At 55.1% G+C, this 21386-nt stretch overlaps 3 protein-coding genes across 10 annotated transcripts; 1 reads left to right on the top strand and 2 right to left on the bottom strand.

The window, feature by feature from the left end:
* Nucleotides 1-138: 138 nt before the first annotated feature.
* Nucleotides 139-6806, bottom strand: LOC128574788 (F-box only protein 6-like). 2 transcript variants are annotated; one of them, XM_053575677.1, is made up of 7 exons: nucleotides 6607-6806; nucleotides 5504-5643; nucleotides 4336-4626; nucleotides 2467-2593; nucleotides 1864-1959; nucleotides 803-938; nucleotides 139-567 (listed from the first exon to the last, which is right to left on the bottom strand). In XM_053575677.1, the coding sequence occupies exons 3-7, from the start codon at nucleotides 4598-4600 to the stop codon at nucleotides 328-330; spliced, it is 864 nt and encodes a 287-aa protein (XP_053431652.1). In that variant the 5' UTR covers nucleotides 4601-4626; nucleotides 5504-5643; nucleotides 6607-6806; the 3' UTR covers nucleotides 139-327. The 2 variants fall into 2 exon arrangements, with proteins under 2 accessions (XP_053431652.1, XP_053431653.1); XM_053575678.1 differs by lacking the exon at nucleotides 5504-5643.
* Nucleotides 6807-7675: 869 nt separating this feature from the next.
* On the bottom strand, nucleotides 7676-13408 carry FBXO44 (F-box protein 44). Of its 7 annotated transcripts, XM_053575684.1 has the most exons (8): nucleotides 12939-12955; nucleotides 12264-12379; nucleotides 11837-12123; nucleotides 10313-10410; nucleotides 10041-10186; nucleotides 9799-9934; nucleotides 8632-8810; nucleotides 7676-8279 (listed from the first exon to the last, which is right to left on the bottom strand). In XM_053575684.1, the coding sequence occupies exons 3-7, from the start codon at nucleotides 12099-12101 to the stop codon at nucleotides 8667-8669; spliced, it is 789 nt and encodes a 262-aa protein (XP_053431659.1). In that variant the 5' UTR covers nucleotides 12102-12123; nucleotides 12264-12379; nucleotides 12939-12955; the 3' UTR covers nucleotides 7676-8279; nucleotides 8632-8666. The 7 variants fall into 7 exon arrangements, with proteins under 7 accessions (XP_053431659.1, XP_053431658.1, XP_053431657.1 ...); XM_053575683.1 differs by lacking the exon at nucleotides 12939-12955 and adding an exon at nucleotides 13285-13408 and having other exon boundaries at nucleotides 7676-8810; nucleotides 12264-12279; XM_053575682.1 differs by lacking the exon at nucleotides 12939-12955 and adding an exon at nucleotides 13285-13406 and having other exon boundaries at nucleotides 7676-8810.
* Nucleotides 13389-18901, top strand: FBXO2 (F-box protein 2). The gene is made up of 6 exons (XM_053575676.1): nucleotides 13389-13557; nucleotides 16562-16918; nucleotides 17291-17420; nucleotides 17492-17587; nucleotides 18089-18227; nucleotides 18421-18901. Exons 1-6 carry the CDS (start codon nucleotides 13536-13538, stop codon nucleotides 18553-18555), a joined length of 879 nt encoding a protein of 292 aa, XP_053431651.1. The 5' UTR covers nucleotides 13389-13535; the 3' UTR covers nucleotides 18556-18901.
* The last annotated feature ends 2485 nt before the right edge of the window (nucleotides 18902-21386 follow it).

The raw sequence follows: 21386 nt of genomic DNA, 5'->3' as shown, positions 1-21386 counted from the left end.
GTTGGGCTGTCACTAACTGGACTGGGAGGGAAAGGTGTGGCCTCATTAACCTGGGGAGGAGCTGCTTCTCTACTAAAGTGCCATGGACCTCCCCCACCTATAAACCTAACCCAGGCTGGTTTTACTGAAAACATTTATTGTGACAAAACAGAGCTATGTAGCAGTTAAGAGACCAGGAGCTGGCGGGTTTGCCCAAGGTTGATACTGGGCAGGAACTCCCTGGGATCCTTAAGGAGTTCACTGCCCACTCCAGGCTTAACGCTTGCCTGGAGGGACCTTTGGCTGATCAGGGAGAGGATGGATGAGTGGCTGTCAGAGGACGGAGTGTCAGAAGGGACTGTGGAGATGAAAGGGGGAGGACTGATGGCCAGCTTCCTTCTGCCCTTGCCCTGCCTCTGGCTGAGCTGCAGTGGGGGCCGGGTTTCTGGTCATCTTATGGCTGATGATGACGCTGCTGTTGGTGACCCGGGGCCCGTACCAGCCTGCCCAGAAATGGGTGTCCTGGCCCCCGTGCTGGAAGAGGATGTGGCGGACGCCTGGAGGGTAGTCTGAGAAGGTGTGGGAGACCTATGGGGAGGAGGGGAGAGAAAGTGACCACTGGGAGGGAGATTGGGGAAGGGGAGGAGGTGGACTGCAGAGGGGCAGGGAGGAACCTGTCCTCTGGAGAGAGCTGCCCAGGCTGGAAGGCAATGGCTCTAGGCTGGAGACCAGGGGCATTCCAGGCCCTGGAACTGCCCCTTGTTTCTGGCCATCCTGGTCCTGGGAGAAGCAGACAGGCCAGAGAAAGCAGGTGAGGGCTCACCTCTGTCCACATAGCATCATTCCACTGTTGGATTGTCACAGGTGGGGGTTCAAAGGAGGCCAAGACAATGTAGTCGGCTGAGGTCAGCTGCACCCGGATGTGGTAGGTGCAGCCACAGTCTCTTCTGGCTGCAAACCTGATGGGGGGAGGGATGGAGAGCTGCTCTGGGGCCCACACCATGGGGTTTCCTTTCTCTGAGCTTGGCTGGAGCCCCCATTATCTGGCACTGCTCTGCCCACAAGGCCCAGCTGGTGTCAGCATCCCCTCACTGTGGCCCTGGGGTAAGCAGTCTATCCATGCTGGCCCTCAGGGACCATATCTGAGAAAGGGCAACTCTTTTGGGCATTCTACTAAAGAAGTGACCACAAAAAGCAAAAGGCCCCTACAAAGATGGGAGCCGTGACTGTCCAAGCTGTATTACCTGCACTTGGAATGGACTGGGCTGTACATTCCCATGGGAGATTCCAGGGATGTGACCTGTGTGATGGGGCTGGCATAGGGTCACCCTCTGCTAGGCCCAGCTGCCCCTCCCCCCACATCTCTGTGTACCCCTCCACTCTTGCCCCTCCCTGCTCAGAGTAGTGGGCCTGGGGCCTGGCTAGCACTGGAGTCCAGCTTCTGCCATGGGCCCAGCCAGGCCCCTGCTCAGTTCTGTGTACCAGCAAGAGCTTGAGAAAGAGTCATGGGTGAATAAGGGCAGGGGAGACAGGTATGCAAGAAAGCCTGTCCAGAGAGGGCTGGGTCCTCTGCTACTTTAGGGCCCGTTAGGAACAACTCATCTGGGGGCGTCTCCCCACTTGCAGACTGGGGCTATGGTGTCCTGCTGATGAGGTAACAGTATAGTTGGGAGCCTAGAGGTGCTGCTGGGTGAGCAATCACTGAGTCCTGTGGCAGAGGGAGGGCATGTCAAGTCTGCCTGGCTCTGGGGACAGCCTATGCCTCAGGACACTGCTGGGCACAGAATGAGCACTTGTTATGAGTTCTCTCTCCTTGTGGGTATGGCAGTAAGAGAAGAGGGAAGGATGTCGAGTGTGAGGATGCAGGCCACGGGCCCCACTCACCAGTCCTTGACCACGATGTCAGGCCGAAGTGTGTCCATTAGCTCCTCCCAGTAGCCCTCAGTCTTGAGGTTCACCACCTGGGACTTGAGGCACATGCTGGGGAGCAAGGAGAGAGGTCAAGTACCCTGGTGTGTTCTGCAGGACCCTTCCTCACCCTTAGAAGCCCCACTGAACCTAGGGAGTGGTTCAGGGGACCTAGGTATTCTTGAGAGCTATGGGACAGGCACTGGTTGGTGCTGCCCCAAGGAACACATGCAGGGAGTATAACTCACTGTGCCTGCATGGCATCTGATCCCAGTCCAGAGGCCTAATATCCTGGGACACCAAGGAGGGCACCTCTATGAACTCACATGCCTGGATCAGGGATGCCTGCAGACACCCCTGATTTAACTGCCCAGAGGGCTCCTGGCCTGCTTCAGATGAACTCCACTCCCATTAACCCAGCCACTGAGTTACTCACTCCAAGAAGCAGAGGACCCGCTGCAGGTTTGGGGGCCACCTGTCCTGAACTTTGCAGGGACCCTCACTAAGGCCTGAGACTTGCCAAAGGTGTCCTGACCCTCAATCCCTCCACATGAGGCTGCTTGGTGCAATCTGCCTTACCCGTAGGATGTGACAAAGTACTTCTTGACTTTGGGATCAGGAAAATTCTTCCCATTGTCTCCAGGGAGGCTTTCCACCTTCCAGCGGTCTCCCCCATTGGAGTCAATTCGCCACGATCTCAAATCCTCTAAGAAAAAGAAGCGGAGGTTAGATCCCCTCCCCACCGGCTCCTGAGAGGAGAGGAAGGAGGGTAGGGTAGAGGATGTTCATATTCAGATCTCTGGACTGTGGATGCCAAGGGACTAACCAGCCAAAGTCAGCCCCCAAACTGCACCTTGAAGCACCCTTTACAAAGCTCCATCACATTCTCCTGTCCCCACCACATCTCTGACTGGACCCTTCCCTCTGATGCAGTCCTAAACTGGCCTGACTCCTAGTATAAGGCTGGAGAAAATATGTATCACTGGAAATTGTAAACCAGACTTTCTAAACCAAACCCTTTTCAATTCTGTATTGCTAGGGAGCTCTTTATAGCTCTAAAAAGATAATTATGAAAAGTACACAACAGGGTATAGTATCAATTCTTAAAAAATTAAAATTACAGAGGGCCTCTGACAGTACTGTCCTCAATGGCTCAGCACTTACCTGACCACTGCCATCTCCTGATGTCCAGGACAGAGAGGCCCTTGTTTAACTATGTAACCGGGGTTGGGGAGGAGAGCTGGAGAGAACTGAATTGTGGGTTTGTTGGAGGGTGGGGGGGACCTACTACTCTGATATGGTTCAGGCGGCCCCCACCCAGCATGAGAGACACCCTCTGGGCTGTTGGCTGCACTAACCCCGAATTCATGGAAGGACCTCCATTAGGTGGGATTAGCAGTGGGCTGAGCAGGCATTGTGGCCAGGCAGCCTCCACGTGGAATCTGGGACAGGCAGAGAGACTGAGTGTCTGGGATGTTGTCTATTGGGTCTCTGGGAAGAGTTTGAGGCCTTCACTGGCCGGGACCAGACCCCAGAAGCTAGACAGTTCTACATCTTTGGGTGAACCACTCTTCTTGGGGCCTAAGGCTTACCATCTGTAAAATGGAGCCGACCTTAACTGTTTGGTCAATTCCCAGGATCCTTGTGAGGATAAAGGGAGAAAATATACAGGAAAGGGATTATAAGTGGCAAACCATGATTCATAATCAGCTGCTGCTGTAACTCCAACAAGAAGCTCAGTGCCTAATCCATACTAGGTACTGAATGAATACTGGCAAGTATAATCAGGTATCACAGGCTAAACGGGCCTCAAACTATGTGGTCACAGTCACTCTAAATTCTCATTTTCTTCATCTGCATAATGATGATAATGAGAGGATGGATAATTTCTTTGTAGACTGCACAGAGGACCTTGATAAACACTGGGCAGTGTCGACTGAGGTATGGGGACAGCTGGGTCTGCAGTGTATTAATTCGTTCAACGTTTCTTGAGCACCCACTATGTGAAGGTGTCCCTGTGGACACTGTATAGAGTGGCTGACAAAAAAAGATAATTATGAAAAGTACAACAGGGTATAGCCGGGCGTTGTGGCATTCACCTGTAGTCCCAGCTACTTGGGAGGCTGAGTCAACAGAATCGCCTAAGCCCAGGAGTTGGAGGTTGCTGTGAGCTGTGATGCCACAGTACTCTATCAAGGGCCATAAAGTGAGACTCTGTCTCTACGAAAAAAAAAAAAAAAGTACAACAGGGTACTAAATGGAGGTGACAAGATAGGGGTGAGGTGGACTGTTTTTGGATGGGGGGGTCAGAGCAGGTTGCTGAAACCTGAAGGCTGAGGAAGAAGGCAGTGAGGTTGGTCTTAGGGGTGTGAGAGAACATTCTGGGTAATGCACAGCCCCTGAGGCCCCGAAGGTTAGGAACCGGCCCAGTGGCAGCACCCAGCCCACCTTCCGCACACGGGTTGCGCAGAAGGTTCCGGCGCAGGCTGCACAGGAAGTAGAACATTTTCCAGTCGGCCACCGGCTGGTCCCAGTCCTCGGTGATGAAGCCCTCGCGCAGGCACTTGCGCTTCCAGAGCGACACCAGGTCAATGAGGTCCCGCCAGAGGCTGCAGACCAGGCGGCAGCGCAGCAGCAGCTGGCGGGCTGGCACGTGCGTGAACAGCTCCAGCAGGATGCTCTCCGGCAGCTCGTTGATGCTGACCAGGGCCATGGCTGCAGCAGGGTGCGCCCACAGGCCTGTAGGGGGCGACAGTGGCCATAAGCCCTCACCAGGGAGATGGTTGGACCCTCAGAGCCCCGGGAACCCAGGCTGGGGCTTCTCTCCAACCTTCTCTTTAGTGAAAACCAGAGGAGAGAGACAAAGCAGCATTCATGAGAGTCCTTCCAGTACACAGGAGGCCCTCAGAGCGGTCACATGTCACACACGGTTGGAAGAGTACAATAAAAACGTTAAGTCTTGATGGCAATTCTGGTGAAGGTCTCCCCCATTTCAAAAAACATTGCTTAATTTTGGAGCCCATGGGCCTGGTGAACTGTAAGAGTCTGTGGAGGCCTCAAGTTGTCTGCAAGCTGTACAAGGGTTCTGGTGATTGTTCTGTTACTTGAATGCTATGAATTTGCTGTTAGACATGACATCTTCTTTAACATCCCCAGACCATTAATAGGCATTCAGTGATGGGGGTAGTAGTGAGAAACAACTTCCTTCTCCTAAATGCTCACTTTGACCTGGGAAGCCACATGTGATGTGATAAAACACCCCAGTGAAAAGGCCACACAGCTCTGGGCTGGGCTGCCTTGGGTGTCAGGGCGAGTCCATTTGGAAATGGCTGGAAAACAAAGCAGACAGAGGACGCCTGAGAAGACTGCCTGGGTTCGAATCCTGGCCTGCAGTGTCTATCTGGGGAGCTGGGAAGGGACTACAGAACTGTCCTGACCCCAGAAGGCCTGGGAGGACTGAGTATAGTGATGCACTTGGCACGGCCTGGCACAGACAGCTGCTGTTAACTTTGCTGCCAACAGGTCAGTGAACCTGCCCCCAAGAACACCTTCCTCTCTCTACCTCTGCACTGCACACGGGTTCTGGAAAATGTCCAAACAGTGCCACCACCCTCACCTGAATCTGTTGCCTGGTCAGCTCCCTAAAGGGATCCCAGGTACTTGTCTCAGGTGGGTAGGGTGGGCTGGCAGCCAGGGCTCTGTGCTGTCACTCAGATGGGCTGTCTGCTCAAATGGTGGGTAGAGAATGTTCTCCACCTATATGTAGGGAAACAGAAACTTGCTGGCTTCTTCTAATTTTCACAGAGACTTGGAAAAGCAGCGGTTCAGTCTTCTGCAAGTGCCCATCCATCCCAGAAAACGTGGTGGAATACCAGGCTGGCTCCTGCCAGGGGAAAGGTACTTTAACATGGCAGAGAAGAAACCACAGGTCAGAAAAGTGCTTATGCCTTGTGAAAAATGCTTTGATGGAAAACCCGTAAGCTCCCCGTGTGCTGTGGAGCCTTCTAACTTCAGGAGCAATTGTAAACACTTAAAAAAATGCAGGAAATCTGTCAATTATAAAACGTTGACAATTTCTAAAAACACTGTCTACACCAAATCAAAGTCTCTGGGCTGCAAATTAGAGGCATCCACAGTCTGGACTTTGGTTCTGGTGGCATTTTATCACCCCCAGCCCTCACAGTTTCTGTAGTTGGCCTAGGGAGAACCCTCATAAGGGTGGGGCAGGGGCTGATGGCCACCCTGGGGCATTTTGTGGTGGAAAAGCCCACGACAGCCCTAAAAAGCCACCTCGTCCACATTTCACACCAGTGTCACAAGCAGAAGCTCTTGTTTTCTACATGGACCCTCCCCAGGCGCTCTTACTAAGCCACCTCTGGGAAGCAGAAGCAGAAGCTGACGCTGAGGGAAGTCTGGGGCCCATCCCCTATCTCGCTGGCGACCGGGTGCTGGGAAGTCCCATCACGGTCCTCCAGCCCGGCGCTACTCGCGGGATGTGGCCTCAGTGGCCACGGAGGCCGAGCCCACGCCTGGGCAGCCCCGCAGCCAGGCCCCAAGTCGAGGACAGGGCCCGGCGTTTCCCACCAGGCGCAGCGCCGGCCCCGCCCGGACCCACAGCCACAGCGTCCGCGGGTTCGGCTCAGTCCCCGCGGCCCCGCGCGGGAGACCCGGGTTTCCACCGCCCGCCGCCCCCTGCCTGTGGCGGGGCTGGGCCGCGACCTGAGCGCGGGACCGGAGTTCAGGGTTGGCTTGGAATCTCCGGCCTCGGCGACGTCCGCTGTCGCCCCTCCCTCACTGCCACCGCCTCCACCACGCCGGCGCCGCCGTCACCCCGGTGCCAGCGTGGGAAGATGAGCCTGGGTCTTCCGCCCGGCAGGGTTCCGGAAGCCCCGAGCCTCGCGGAAGCCTCCTTTGGCGACTTCCGCTCTGGCCCCGCCCTGCGCCGGTCGCCCCTCCCACCCGGTCGCCCCTCCCACCCGGTCGCCCCACCTCTTCCCTCCTCCCTCCTGCTCCCACCTGTTCCCTCCGGCTGGACGCTCCAGAACGCTGAGCTTCTTCTGCTCTTTCCTTCCCTAGGGCATGACTTCCGCCGGCCTCACTTGACTCAAAGGTAGAAACCTCTTAGGGTTTCTTTGGTCAGGATTAAGTACATGTTAAATTCATGATTCCTTCCTTCAAATATTCATCAAGCACCTTGTTCAGGCAACCACCAAGGGCTGTGCAGGTTGTACACTGTGTAAGGGGGCTGGCCCAGGTTGCGCTGTTAATTGCAGTCAGGGTAGCATCTTCGTGGAAGAACATCTTTTTCCAGTTTGCCATATAGCAGGTGGGTGGTGGTCCTGGCCTGGCAGAAGCCCTACACTAGCTCACTATTGAGTAAGATAATTAAATGTACTTATTGTGCATCTACTGTGTGCCAGGCTTCATCTCATGTCAGTAAAGCTCTTGGTGAAGAGTAACACCAGGAAGCAGTGTCTGAGTGGTACTGGGGACCCAGTATGACGTGGATGCAAGGTCTGCCCAGAGATGTCCACATACCCTGCCCTCAGCCTTGTTGCTCGGCCTCCGGGGCAAGCTGGCAGTACTGAAGGGCTGTGAACGAGCTGTCTGCAGCTTGTTGAGGGGTTCCATGACCCTGGTTCTGTGATGCCTGGCTCCTGAAATGTCAACTCCTCCCTGTACCTTCCACAGAAGCCACACCATTGCACCTCCTGCAGGTCTGGGCAGGGCTGCCCATGAAGGTTGCCTTTTCTTCCAGAAACCACAGGGCACAGGTTGGGCTGGGAACATATTTTATTTGGCCACATGCAACAGGACAAGGTCAGGAAACACTATTGTTCTTCCAGCAGAAGGAAGAGGCAGAATTGGGGTGGGGTGAGGAGGCCTGGGAATGGTGGCAAGGAAGCTTAGAATGCCCTCTAAGCCTCAGGGAGTCTGGCCTGGGCTTAAAGGTAGATGGGTGGTCCTTGAAACCCCCCTACCTCACTTGTTCATAAGTTCAGCTCTCAGAAATCAGAGCCTAATTCTGCACCCTACCTACCCTGGGACACCCTGGGCAGGATTCCTTAGGTCCTCTAGGAGCCCTGTCCCTGCCTGCTATCCATCTGGATTCTGGGGCTTCACTGATAGTGAGGACAGTCCATAGCTGTCCTGGATCCCACCTCACTGTGGGTCTGTCCATCTCAAACTGGGCCTGAGCCTCTGGACCAAAGCCACCTCTTCTGAGTAGACAGGCAGAGCAAGAGAGACTGTGAACGGCAGGACAGGGCAGAGCATGGACCAGCAGAGCCTACCTCCTACTTTCCAGATCTGCCTGAGTCACACGGTCACTTTCCACTTCTGCACTATCCAGGGAAGCTGCTCACTTGCCAGATGTCTTGCACATTCCTGCTCTGAGGGGCCCCAAACAACACAGAGAGAAAGCTCCCAGGAGGGGAAGGTAAAGACACAGATCTAGGTGTCATCCAAGCTTGGAGACCTATCTCAGAGGAGCCCAGGGTAACCTGCTCCCTAACCTCAGGTGGTTCATCTCTTAAAGGGGCCCACGCAGGTCTCCCCTGCCATCATTTAGATCAAGACCTTGGAGAGCTGCCTTCCCCCCGCCCCCCCAGCATGTGAGAGCTGCCCAAACTGAGAGGCTCCACAGAGAAGAAGCAATGGGGGGCAAGAGTGAGTTCAAGAGCTGGGGACACCTGGTCTCCACCTCCCCTTCCCAAGCCTGGCCCTTCTCTGACAGTAATTTACCAGTCAGGGTTCAGTGGATGGGGCATCAGAGGGTGTCAGCGCAGCGGAGGACCAATGGTGATGCTACTGTTGGTGACCTTTGGGCCGTACCAGCCGGCCCAGTAGTGAGTGTCCACGCCACCGTGCTGAAACCAGATGTAGCGGACACCGGGTGGGTAGTTGGAGAACGTGTGGGAGATCTGGGTAGGGGAGAGCAGGCAGAGGAAAGAGAGGTCAAAGGCCGTGATCTAAGTGTAGCCTTAGAGGCCAGGGGAGTGAGGATGGGTGGAGTTTTTAGTGCTGGAATAGGAATCAGTAGAATATTGTTCTAGTCTTTCCTCTGCAATTTTGAGAAGATCACCTCCCCTCTCTGTGCCTCAGTTGCCTCATCTGTAAAATGCAGCAAAATCATGCTGGGTCCACTCTACAGGATTACCATGTGGCTCACAGGAACCAAAGACACTGTAAACTGCCAAAGGATGTCCAATATTGTTCTCTTTGGGCAGGTGGGACTTTTTGAGTTAAAATTAATTAAAATTAGGTAAAATAAAAAATTCAGTTTCTCAGTTGTATTAAGAACTGGTTCTTACTAAGTGTTTAATAGTCACAAGTGGCTCTTGGCTACCTTAGAAAGTGCAGACACAGCCCACTTCTATTGTTGCAGAAAGTATATTGGACAGTGCTGGACAGCAAGTGTTGGCAAACTATATAGCCTGCAGGCCCACTGCCTATTTATGTAAATAAAATTTTATTAGAACACTCTCATGTCCATTTGTTTATATATTGTCTAGAGCTGCTTTCACACAACAACAATAGAGTTGAGTAGCTGTGACAGACACAATGTGGCCACAATGTGGCCTAATATATCTGTAGCTACCATTTTAAGAAAATATTTGCTGACTCTAGTCTAGAAAAGAGTAATAATTGATACTAGTAATTAGTAATAATCAACCTTTTTGAACATTTTTTTGGACCTGGCTTCACCAGCATCATGTCATTGACTTCTTTGAGAGCTCTATGAGGGAAGAGCTATTATACCCATTCTATAGAAGAAGTAAGTGAAGCTCAGAGCAGGGGAAGCCAAGGTGAGAAGGAGCAGGGCTTGGATCTGCATCAAGGCCTGTGTGGCTGCAATCTCAGCTTTGAGCAGTCTGCCTCTGCCCCCTGCCCCCTCCAGGGCCCACACACCTCCCTCCACTTGGCATCACTCTTCTGCTGGATTGTCACCGGGTCTGGCTGGAAGGTCCCCAGAGGTGCATGTGCGGATGACAGGAGTTGAACGCACAGCTGGTACTTGGACCCGCAGTCCCGCCTGGCTGCAAACCTGCAGGAAGAGGGAGGGCACATTAGGGCCTGGGAGAAGGGGGGCAAGGTGAGGGTGGGGCACCTGAGTGGCAGGCCCCCCCCAGACCCTCGCCCCAGGCACTCACCAGTCCTTGACCTCGATGTCCGGCCGTGTGGTGTCCATTAGCTCCTCCCAATACCCTTCAGCCTTGAGGTCCACCACCTGGGACTTGAGGCAGGTGCTGGGGGACAGGCGGAGGGGTGGGAGGGGCTGGGGCTCACCGCTAGGGTACTGTGGAGGGGGGGGGACAGAACTGCCACTCCCAAAGTGGAGAGACCCCAGGGTAAAGTGACTTGGGCTTCCCTCTACCCCGAGACCCAGCTCTTACTAATAAGAAGTCACGAAGTATTTCTTGACCTTGTCATTAGGAAATTCCTTCCTCTGGTCTCTAGAGAGATCTTCCACCTTCCACTCATCACCTCCGTTCACATCCAGGCTCCAGAACTCAAACCCCTCTGGTGGAAAAGCAGAGTTCACACTGGAGGGAAGCCCCTCAGTGGGCACCTTCTCCCAAGTGTCCCTTCTTCCCCACTCCTTTGCCTAGATCTTGGAGGATGCTCTGTCAACACTGCATATCAACAGTTTCCACCTTATATTAGGTGCTTCCTGTGTCCCAGGGACTTCTGAGACAAGTGATGTGAATGAGTGGACTGCTTCAGTGACAGAGAATATTCTGACATGGGGCCTTATAGACCTAGGTCTAGTCCCAGCTCTACCAAACTGGCCTGTGTGACCTTCAGCAAGTTGCTTTCCCTCTCTGAGCCTTGCTTGGTTTTCTCCTCTGTAAACTGGAGTATAAACAGGGGCTGGGAAACTTTTTCTAAAATATGCCAAAATATTTTAGGTTTCGTGGGCCACATACTGTTTATTTTGCAAAGTTTTTTTTTCTTTGTTTTTGCAACCTTTTAAAAAGGTAAATGCTATTCCTATCTCCTCAGCCACATTTGGTACATGGAAGGATCCTATTTGCCAAATGCTGGTCAAAACATGGCTACTGGGGAGTCAAGTGGAACAGGCATCTGAAAGCTCAGGACAGCTTGGAGGAGTTGTTTATCATCATTCTGTTCCAGAATTGAAACATGAGAGAACGAACTTCCTATCCCATCTCACTGTCCACTGGACAAGTGATAACCTGGCAAGAGAAGAAGGGGATTCTGGATGACAGCAGATGTCTGGTTTTACCTGTTTTCTTACCATGCTGTAAAGAAGACTGGATCTCCCCTTCTTTCAGAAGCAAAATCCACCTTGCTTCTGAGATAGTCTTAGCAGGCCCAGTCCTGGAGTCTGAGAACTAGGCCAACAAAATGTGGCTCTGACTTCCTAGTCTTGTGTCCTGAGCACAATTAGTCCCAACTACCCAACATTCCCCTTTCTAGGACAGTTCAGCAAAGAAATAAGGGTGGAATAAGAAACATTACTCATTTTTTGGTTTTTGAGACAGAGTCTCACAATACTGCCCAGGCTTGAGTGTGGCCTGGTGTCAGCCTAGCTCACAGTAACCTCAAACTCCTGGGCTCAAGCTTAAGATCTTCCTGTCTCAGCCTCCGGAGTAGCTGGGACTACAGGTGCCTGCCACCAGGCCATGTTAATTTTTCTATTTTTAATAGAGACAGGGTCTTGCTCTTGCTCAGGCTGGTCTCCAACTCCTGACCTCAAGGGATCCTCCTGCCTCAGCCTCACAGAGTGCTAGGATTACAGGTGCGAACCAACACACCTGGCCAAGAAACACTACATTCTTGGTTTCAGCTTGCCCATCTGAAAAATGTGTGTCTTATTAGCATCTCCCTCTTAGGGTTATTGTGAGAGGATTAGAGAAGTGAGTGGCACTAGTCTCATAACAGTGTGTGTGTTGAAGGCACGCCAGACCCCCCTGTGCCCCACCTTCAGCACACGGATTGTGCAGGAGGTTCCTATGGAGGCTCCGAAGGAAGTAGAAGATCTTCCAGTCGGCCACCGGCTGGTCCCAGTCCTCGGTGATGAAGCCCTCGCGCAGGCACTTGCGCTTCCAGAGCGACACCAGGTCAATGAGGTCCCGCCAGAGGCTGCAGACCAGGCGGCAGCGCAGCAGCAGCTGGCGGGCTGGCACGTGCGTGAACAGCTCCAGCAGGATGCTCTCCGGCAGCTCGTTGATGTTCCCCACAGCCATGGCTTGTGGCTTCTGGACACTCCTGTGGTTATGGAAAAGCTGTGCTTACAGACGTGGCCCTGGTGGTGGTGGACGTCCCATCCCAGCTCTGCCATTACTAGCTCGGGAGAGTCCCCGCGCCTCTCCAAACCTCCTTCCTCGTCTGTAAATGGGGCCCCTTACCTCCAGGTCACTGGGACTGTCCAAGGAGATTCAAACACAGCATTTGCTCAATGTAAGTTGAACTCTGATTTTCTTTTTACGAGCTCTGATTTTTTAATGGTATCTCACAACGCCCTCTAAGGAGATTAAGGAAGCCCAGAAGGATAGAAGGAACTGTCCAAGGTTAAACAGATGTGGGCAGTGGCTTAGGTCTTCTCCGAGTCTAGAGCAATGATTTTTAAACAGGCCACACGGTCTTTAGAGAGGAAATAACGCACAGTCCCGCAGAGCACTCCGGGCTGCTCTGTCTCTTGGTGATGTTAGGGGCTGGGGAATGATTTTCACTGCCTCCCACGGAGGTCTAAAGGGCTCAAGAGACTTTCTCCGGATCACAGAGGAAATGATCTGCCCAGCTGGGGACTGGCGACGGAGACCGGCCCTTCCCCTCTCTCCACCCCCAGCTGCAGGTCCGCCTGCGTGCCTGCGGTCTCCCATGGCCCCCCGAAGTCAGGACTCGGACCGCTGCGCACCGATAGCGACCCGGGCCGGGATTCCCGCCCCCGCCGCCGCTCGCGGCCGCGCAGAGCCTCCACCACAAGCTCCGCGGCCTCGGGCCTCCCTCCACGCACTGCGGCGCGTAGCCCTCCCGCCAGGCCCCTGCCCGCTGCGCCCTGGTCCCCGGCGCTGGTCACCTACACTGGGCCGCCGCCGGCGCACAATCCGGTCGGGTGGCCCGGCCTGTGAGCCTGGGCCGGTCGCGGGTGGAAGCGGCTCCTCCCAGCCCCGGCAGGCCCCGCCCGGGCCCCGCTCTAGGGCGGACGCACCCCAGACCGCGTCGTAGGAAAATTACCTGGGGTGGGGGGTGGGAGGGAGGAAGGCGCTTTCTAGCACCCAACTCCCTGCGGGCCGCGCGTCCAGCACCCTCGGCCTGACCCAGACTCGCGCTGTCCGCTCGCCTCCTCCTCCTACGAGCAGCCCCCAGGGTCGACCTGGGAGACCCCACAAATAGGATCTTCCCAGTTAAAAATCCCCGATTCCTGACCTTTCCCGGCCTCCTGGGTCAGCTGAGGAAGCGAGAGCTCTAGGCCTCGGTTGGGACTGCGGGGAGGCCGGGCGCGGGGCCAAAGGCGGGGCGGGGGCGGGGGCGGGGGCCTTTAAGAGGCGCGGCCGCCCGGACCGACCCAGACGCCGGCGGAGCCGGGACTCGCCACCACCACCGCCACCGCCACCGCGGGACTCGCACAGCCCGCAGCGCTCCGGCTCCTCCTCCTCTTGCGACCGGCCTCCGCAGCGATGGACGGAGACGGGGACCCAGGTAGCTGCCGCCGCCTGGCCCCACTCGCTCCAGCCGGAAGGGGGGCGGAATCCAGGGCAGGTGGAGAAATGCCACAAAGAGGGTCACCAGGGAGTGAGGGGCCCTGAGACTCAGCGTGGCAACTTTCACCAAAGCAAAGTCCTTGAGATGATCTCAAGAGAGAAGTCTTCTTCCTGGTATCTTGGTGTGGTGGGAGGCCTTGAGAGGTGACAGGCAGGGAGGGAGGATGACTCATGGGTCCTAGGAAGTAGCCTCAGAGGACACCCACATTCCCACCTCCTGAGGGTCTGTGGCGGGAAGGGGGGGTCTTGGACTGTCTGGATGAGAGGCTGCAAGCTTTTTCTTCCATCAACTTCTTCCCTTTGCCAGCTCTGGCCCTTCAGAAAATCTTGGTGGGTTTCTTGGGGTTACCGGTCTCTCCTCACCCATCCCAACCTTCCTCCTGGGCTCCCTAGTCTGGAGGGGCTGTTCTTCACCTGAGTGGCAGGATGCCCAGTGGGGACCAGGCCAGCAGCGAGGGACAGTTGGGGGCAGCTATTGGCTGGTCCTCTGAGACTGCCCAGTCATCTTCTCTGGCACCAAGACCCCTTCCCCCCCATGCCTCCAACTCCCTCCTGGGCCTATGGGGTTGCCTGCTGAGTCAGGGTGGGAACAAGACCTGCCTGCAGATTGCCTCACCCCCTTCCTCTCCAGACCTAGCTGAGGGTGGGTATTACTTGGGGCAGGCAGCCCATGCATGTCAGGTACCCAAGGCGCATTCCCCCAGCTCCTGCAGCCCCCTGCCACACCCTCTACAGAGCCCCAGAATGGGCTCCTGCTTTTTCCCAGGGTCCAGCTATTCCCTAGACTCTGGGGCCCAATCCGGGTGAGTGAATCAGCCTCAGAGGCAGTTTCCAGGGGTCAGATAACTTTCCGACAGCAACAATGTGGGGAGTTGTGTGTGCAAGAGAGGATGGGGGGGCTGTAATTGGATCTGGGGCCTCCCGTGACAGGCCTGGGGGCCAGAATAGCAGACTGGGTGAGGTGCACCTTTCGGGGGAGCATCAGGTGTCCACTGGGGCCAGGGCAGGGCAGGGAGAGGGATGGAGAGGTGAGGACACTGGGCCCAGCTCCCCAGAAAGCTGTGGGCATGAAGGTGGACAGGTGATATGGCTTCAGGGCCCTGTATTTTCCTCTCTGCCTTCCTGCTGTTCTGCTGTGTGATCTGGAAGAAGCTGCTAAGCTTCTCTGGGCCTCAAGTTCCTCTTTGCTAAAAGGAAGGGCGTAACTCTCCATATCCTAAAGATGTGACCATAAAAAAAAAATGCTAATAATGAAAGGAAAGTGCTGTATTCTCTAAGACTCACTCCATAAGATTTACCGAGGCCTAGCTGTGTGCTCTGGGTCCAAGAAAGAGGTAAACCCTGGTCAGCGCTTAAGGGCCTGACTCTAACTTTGTGTGTGTGTGTGTGTGTGTGTGTAAGGTGGGCTGCTGCATGTGAAGAGGTTCAGAAGTTCAGAGCTGGCAGGCCTGGGCCCTGCCTCCGGTCCCCTTCCCCAGTGTCCAGCCTGTTTCCGCCACCACCTTAGCTTTCCAGGGCCCAGCCTTCAGGAACTCCTCATCCTAGTTTGACAGCAGTGGCCTCCTCCATCACCTTGTCCCCTCCTCATAGGCTCTCCCTCCTCCAGAGATACGGAGCACTCAGTATCTGCTTACTCAAGGCTCCAGTGGCCCAGCTGAAGCTGGCTGGGATCCAAGAGACAGTACTGCTGACATTTGCCCACCTCCTTATGATTTAGAATGCCCTTGCTCCCTCAAGAGCTTTGAATGCCAGCACTGTGAATGGCCTGGTATCTATAAAATGATTACCCTCATTTTACAGTTTTTGGCCGGGACCAGGTTTGGACCCGCCATCCCTGGTATATGGGGCTGGCACCCTACTAATTGAGCCACAGGCGCTATCCAATTACTCCCATTTTATAGATGAGGAAACTGAGGGCCAGAGATGGGAGAAGAGGTGAAGAAACTGTCCTTTCCCCAGCCCCTGTTTATATACAGAGTTTCTTTTATTGAGCCCTTTCCCATCCCTAAGTCACATAACAGAGGCTGGCTGGGGACAGCTGGGTCTCCAGCCCCAGTTCTCTGCCACCGACCTCAATCGTCCGGTTCCATGTTCCCTATCCTAAATACTAGCAGGGTGTCCTTCTGCAAGTCATTTCATCTCTGAGCCCACAAAAAATCCTAACACAGACTAACTCCACAAATTATTGTGTTGAGGCCATGGTGGTTTAAGGGCTCTGGAGCTCGACTGGGTTAAAATCCAGGCTCCAGCCACTTATTAGCTGTATGATTCTGGGCTCTTTCACCTCTCTCTGTGCCTCAGTTTCTTCATCAATGAAATAGCTGTGAGCAACCCTGTAGAAATGGTGTTAAGATTTGAAAAGAAGAGAAAATTGAAATGCTTAGGATAATGTCTGGCACTTGCTGAGTGCTGATAATAAATGTGAGCTCCTAAGAGTGCACCAAGCACTGGGGCTGCAGCAGTGAGATTTCCACCCTCATGAGGCTTGGTCTTGTCTGGAGAAAGGCAGTCATCAAACTGCCACACCCTGGGTACAAAAGCTAGCCTGGGAGAGGATAGAATGGGGGGGAAGTCCAGGAAAGTTTCATGAAGAGGTAAGAAGAGCAGGATCTAAGGATGGTTGGAAATTAAGGAGTTCATTGTGACACCTCAGGACAATGTTGTCAGGCTGTCCTTAATAACATTACAGGTGCTGTCCACCTGCCCAGGCATGGGGTTTGCTGGTCCTGCAGGGAGGGGGAAACGGGCCTCTGAGACAACTCTTTGGACTTAGAGGCTGCTCTGGCTCCTCCCTGTGCACCACTCTCAAGTCACAGCCTCTCTAGCCCCAGATGTGGACTGTCCCAGGGTGGGTGGGGGCGGATGCCAGCGCATTGCGGTCCCGGGTGGTGGAGGGGGGACAGTCTAGGGGAGTCACCGCCTTCTCCCGTCCCCGCCCGCAGAGAGCGTGGGCCAGCCAGAGGAGGCAAGTCCGGAGGAGCAGCCGGAGGAGGCGAGCGCGGAGGAGGAGCGGCCCGAGGATCAGGAGGAGGAGGAAGAGGCGTACCTGGCGGAGCTGCCGGAGCCGCTGCTGCTGCGCGTGCTGGCAGAGCTGCCGGCCGCGGAGCTGGTGCAGGCCGGCCGCCTGGTGTGCCAGCGCTGGAGGGAGCTGGTGGACGGCGCCCCCCTGTGGCTGCTCAAATGCCAGCAGGAGGGGCTTGTGCCCGAGGGTGGCACCGAGGACGAGCGCGACCACTGGCAGCAGTTCTACTTCTTGAGCAAGCGGCGGCGCAACCTGCTGCACAACCCGTGCGGGGAAGGTGAGAGGCCTCCTCCTGGCGCCCCACGCAGGAACTCGGCGTTCCTGGGCCGTGGCGGCAACGGCCGGCTTTCCGGGTTAAATGAGATAAAGCATTTGGCTCAGTGCTCAGCACAAGTGGCCCCAATAAATCCTGCCCATTACTATATATTTCGCTGGCTACCTACGCCCTGGGTCTCTTTCCGGACCCTTCCACCCTCCGTGAGCTGGGGCAGGACGACAGTCCTCAAAAAGGGAGAATCAGTTTCACCCCACTGTCCATCATGTACCCACCCAGACACGACTGAAGTACCCTCTATAATGGCAAGAGCCAGGCCTGCCACAGTCTCAGCAAGGCCCGGGTGACAAGGGCGGGCCTGGTGTGTCTCTACAGAGGACTTGGAGGGCTGGATCGACGTGGAGCATGGTGGGGACGGCTGGAGGGTGGAGGAGCTGCCTGGAGACTGTGGGGTGGAATTCACCCACGATGACAGCGTCAAGAAGTACTTCGCCTCCTCCTTCGAGTAAGGAGAAACGGATGAGCGGGGGTGGTCAGGGGAGGGCGTCCATTCCATCCTAACTCCTGTTCTCCCAGGTGGTGTCGCAAAGCACAGGTCATTGACCTGCAGGCTGAGGGCTACTGGGAGGAACTGCTGGACACGACTCAGCCGGCCATCGTGGTGAAAGACTGGTGAGAGGCCGCCGGCCAGGAAAAGAGGAGGGAGCCATAGCAGAGGGGACAGGAGAGATGGGGCTCTAGGGCTTGTATCCACGTGGGTCTACAAGGGTTTCTGGATTTTCAGAAGGTCAAATCTACCCACCCTCCTGAATTCTAAATATTGGCAAACACATACAGTACATATTTATATGTACACATATATTGTGAGTGTATATAAATACAGATAGTATAGTATATACTATCAGATAGTATATATAAAATATATAGGAGACTGTATTCTCAGTCTGCAGTGCAAAACAAAACGTGACTCTGGGCTGGCTTTAGCTCCAAGGAGTCTGGAGGCCCTGGGGTTTAGTTTTTGCATTCGGATCTTGGGCAAGCCACTTTCTCTCTCTGGTCTCAGCTTTCTTATCTGTATAATGGGAACATTGGTGGTACCGACCCTGGGGGTAAAGGAGTACTCCTGTAGAAGGCTGGGTCCCTAGGACGCCCTCGCTTCCTCCCTCGGGACAGGTACTCGGGCCGCTGCGACGCCGGCTGCCTGTACGAGCTCACGGTGAAGCTGCTGTCGGAGCACGAGGACGTGCTGGCTGAGTTCAACAGCGGGCAGGTGGCGGTGCCCCCGGACAGCGATGGAGGGGGCTGGGTCGAGGTGAGGCTGGAGGTGGAGAGACGAGGGTAGGGGCCTGGGCGCAAGGGGGGCGGGACTCGTGGAAACCTTGCCCAGGACGCTCCTGGGCGGGGCGGGGTAGAGAAACAGGAGGGTGGCAGCACCCAGGCTGTGTCCCACGGTGGGGCGGCAGGAGGAGGCCTTGGCGATGACTCTCCCTACCTTCCATCCCCAGATCTCCCACACCTTCACCGACTACGGGCCAGGCGTCCGCTTTGTCCGCTTCGAGCACGGGGGGCAGGATTCTGTCTACTGGAAGGGCTGGTTCGGGGCCCGGGTGACCAACAGCGGCGTGTGGGTGGAGCCCTGAGCGACCCTCCTCCAAGCTCCCTCAGCTGCCTGCAGGGGCAGGGGCTGGGGTAGATAGGCCTTAACTTAGTCGGTAGCTTCCTCGCCTTCCTCCAGCCCCTCACCCTTTTTCTCTTTGGCCCCTTGCTCGGAGCCCAGCCCTCAGGCGGAGAGAGAGGGGTTTATTGGAACACGTTTGCTTGTGTTTGCACCTCTCCAGCAGCTGGCTTCTAGAGTGTAAGATCAGTGAGGACTTGGGCCTGGGCTGGGACCACTGCTGAATCCCCCGCACCTAGCTCAGTGCCTGTGTCAAAGCGGGCACTTAATAAATATTATTTGTCCAAGGAAGGAGTGAAAGAACAAATGGATGAATGGACACCTCTGCCCTCCCGTCCTTTTCTGTCTTCTGAGGGCCCTGGCTCAGTGTGGAAAAACACTTGGTGGGGCTCCAGCTGCTCTGGTTTCCAGGGGCCCCTGGGCCGGGATGGAGCCAGTCAGGCCTGAGCTGGACAAAGACTGGGATTGTGAGGCCAAGGAGGGGTGAGCTGGGCCTGGCGCCTGACTGACACCCAAGCTGCCCAGAGGCCAGAACAGCCTGTGTGGGGGCTGCCCCCTGGCCTTTCTGGGTCCAGTGATCCTTTGCCTTGCTGCCTCCCCATCCCTTTCTGAAGGCAGGTGGTGGAGGCAATGGTGGGACTGGATTCGTTTGCCATTTCTCCTGGCCTGGGGGGTGGGGGAACGTAGAAAGGGTCGGTTTGGCTTCCCTCTGACCTGGTGTTGGATTTGACAGGAGTCATTAGCATCTGGTCTCACTGGCCATTTTCCAAGCCAGGCCCAGAGGCTGCCCCCTGCCAGTGGTTTGGGGGAGGAGGTCCTGGGAGGGTGTTGTGTCAGATTCTGGAGCCTGGGCACTCTCTTCTGGCTCCCCCAGCCCTCAAGTGGGCTCTCAAACCCAGCCCTTTCCTCTGAGGACTCTCAGGTGCTGGTCCTGGAGGCATTTGAAGGGCTTGAAACACCTGCCCTCCTCTCCTGAAAGTCACAGAATCTCTGTGACTCTTCAGCTTTGCTTTGATTATGAATCCTGATGGTAACTGCTGGTCAGGTGGGAATGTAAGGTTCAAGCTGGGGCCTGCCTGTAATTGTTGATTGGTTCATTCATTCATTCATTCACAATTCCCAGAGTCAGGCCCCTTGTGGGGGCCATGAAGTTACAGGGTGAAAAAGATACTCTATCTCAAGAAGAACAGTGGCCTGGGCACATCTGGGAGGCATATGTCCAGTGTCTTGAGATTCTCCAGGCTAGCGGTAGAGGCATAGGCCTTGGTCTGGGGGCATCCTCAGTCTAATAGGGGAGGCAAAACTTTGACCTTGGAGAATTGTCAGTCTAAATGGGGAGGCATAGACTTTGCCCTAAGGATACCATTCATTCTTCTGTCCAGTAGATTTCACAGTCCACACCCACCCCAAATATTGGGAGCTGCTGAGATTCAACCCACGAGCACTTCTCCTTGAATAAATGTATAAATAAGCAGGGTGGTGCTTTAGGGAGGGACCACGGATCACCTGTGGGGGAGCCAGCTTGAAGGAAGCTGGGCTTGGGAGGAGGCTGGGTGGAGACAGGCAGTGAGCATGAGAGGCTGGGGTCTGGATTGGAGTTCCTGTGAGGACTGGGTGTCAGGGAAGGACTGTGGGGGTAGGTGGGTGGCTATGGAAGGTCTTGCAGGTGGCAGGAAAGATCTCTGGTGTTCCAGGTGCCCGTGGGGTTTCTGAGAAAGAGGTCCCCAGGGAGTCTGGGGCTCTGGACAGGGGATGCAGCCACAGGAATTGCAGTGTGTGGCCAGCAACCAAGGCCCAGGGTGCAGTGAGGGTGAAAATAAGTGTGGAGTGAGGCGGTAGAGGGGACAGGAGGCAGGGCAGTCAGAGATGGGGTTTGGGATGGGTAGGAGGGCATAAGCCCAGCAAGGCCACCTCCAGCCACTGGCCTTGTCTCAGAAGAAGGACCTAGAAACCCAGAGGCCCCAAGGCTGCTGTGGTCTCTCCCCAGGGCATGGAGCCCTCAGAGGGAGCTAAGGAACCAGGATAATGGGGTGCCTCAGACACACTCCCTGAGTGTTAGTCATTGGAGGCACAGCTGGATACCCAGTGGTGTATAGTTCAGGAAGATGACAAGACTGCTTCTGAGCCATTGAAGGGCTGGGTGGGGTGGGCACTTCCTGTCATGTCACATCTTATAGGTGGGGGGCTGGGGAGAGGGCACAACCATCCCTTCTACACATGAGGAGACTCAGGACAAGAGACTATCCTGGAAAATGACCAGACCAGGGACATCTGGCTGCAAAGTGGATGCTCTTAACCCCTTTTGGCTTTTCTGTCCTCTACTCTAGAGGGCAGATCTGGACCCACATGTAAATACATCATCATCATCACTGAGACGGGGTCTTGCTCTGTCACCAAGGCTGGAGTGTAGTTGGATTATCATAGCTCACTTCAGCCTTGAACTCCTGAGCTTGAGTTATCTTCCTGCCTCAATCTTCGGAGTAGCTGAGACTACAGGCTACAGGCACATGCCACCAAGCCCAGCTAATTTTATTTGTTATTATTTATTGTTCATATGGATAAGGAAAAATTGGTGAGCTGTCCAGAAGGGGATACCCTAGTCTCCATCTCACTGGGGACAGTCAAAACCAGAGAGAGCAGAGGGCATGGCTGGCTCCTGAGATCCCTTCTAATCATTCAGTATTTATTGAGCACTTACCATGGGTCAGGCAGGGAGAGAATAGACAAGGTCTTTGCTCCCCTAGATTATATAGCCTGGATAGAGAAGCATGAACACAGCAACTAAATGAATGAACT

The sequence above is a fragment of the Nycticebus coucang genome, chromosome 22, assembly GCF_027406575.1.
Source record: "Nycticebus coucang isolate mNycCou1 chromosome 22, mNycCou1.pri, whole genome shotgun sequence".
NCBI classification, from domain to species: domain Eukaryota; kingdom Metazoa; phylum Chordata; class Mammalia; order Primates; family Lorisidae; genus Nycticebus; species Nycticebus coucang.
Note: the sequence above shows the minus strand (reverse complement) of the source record. Positions and strands in the feature narration are given on the sequence as shown.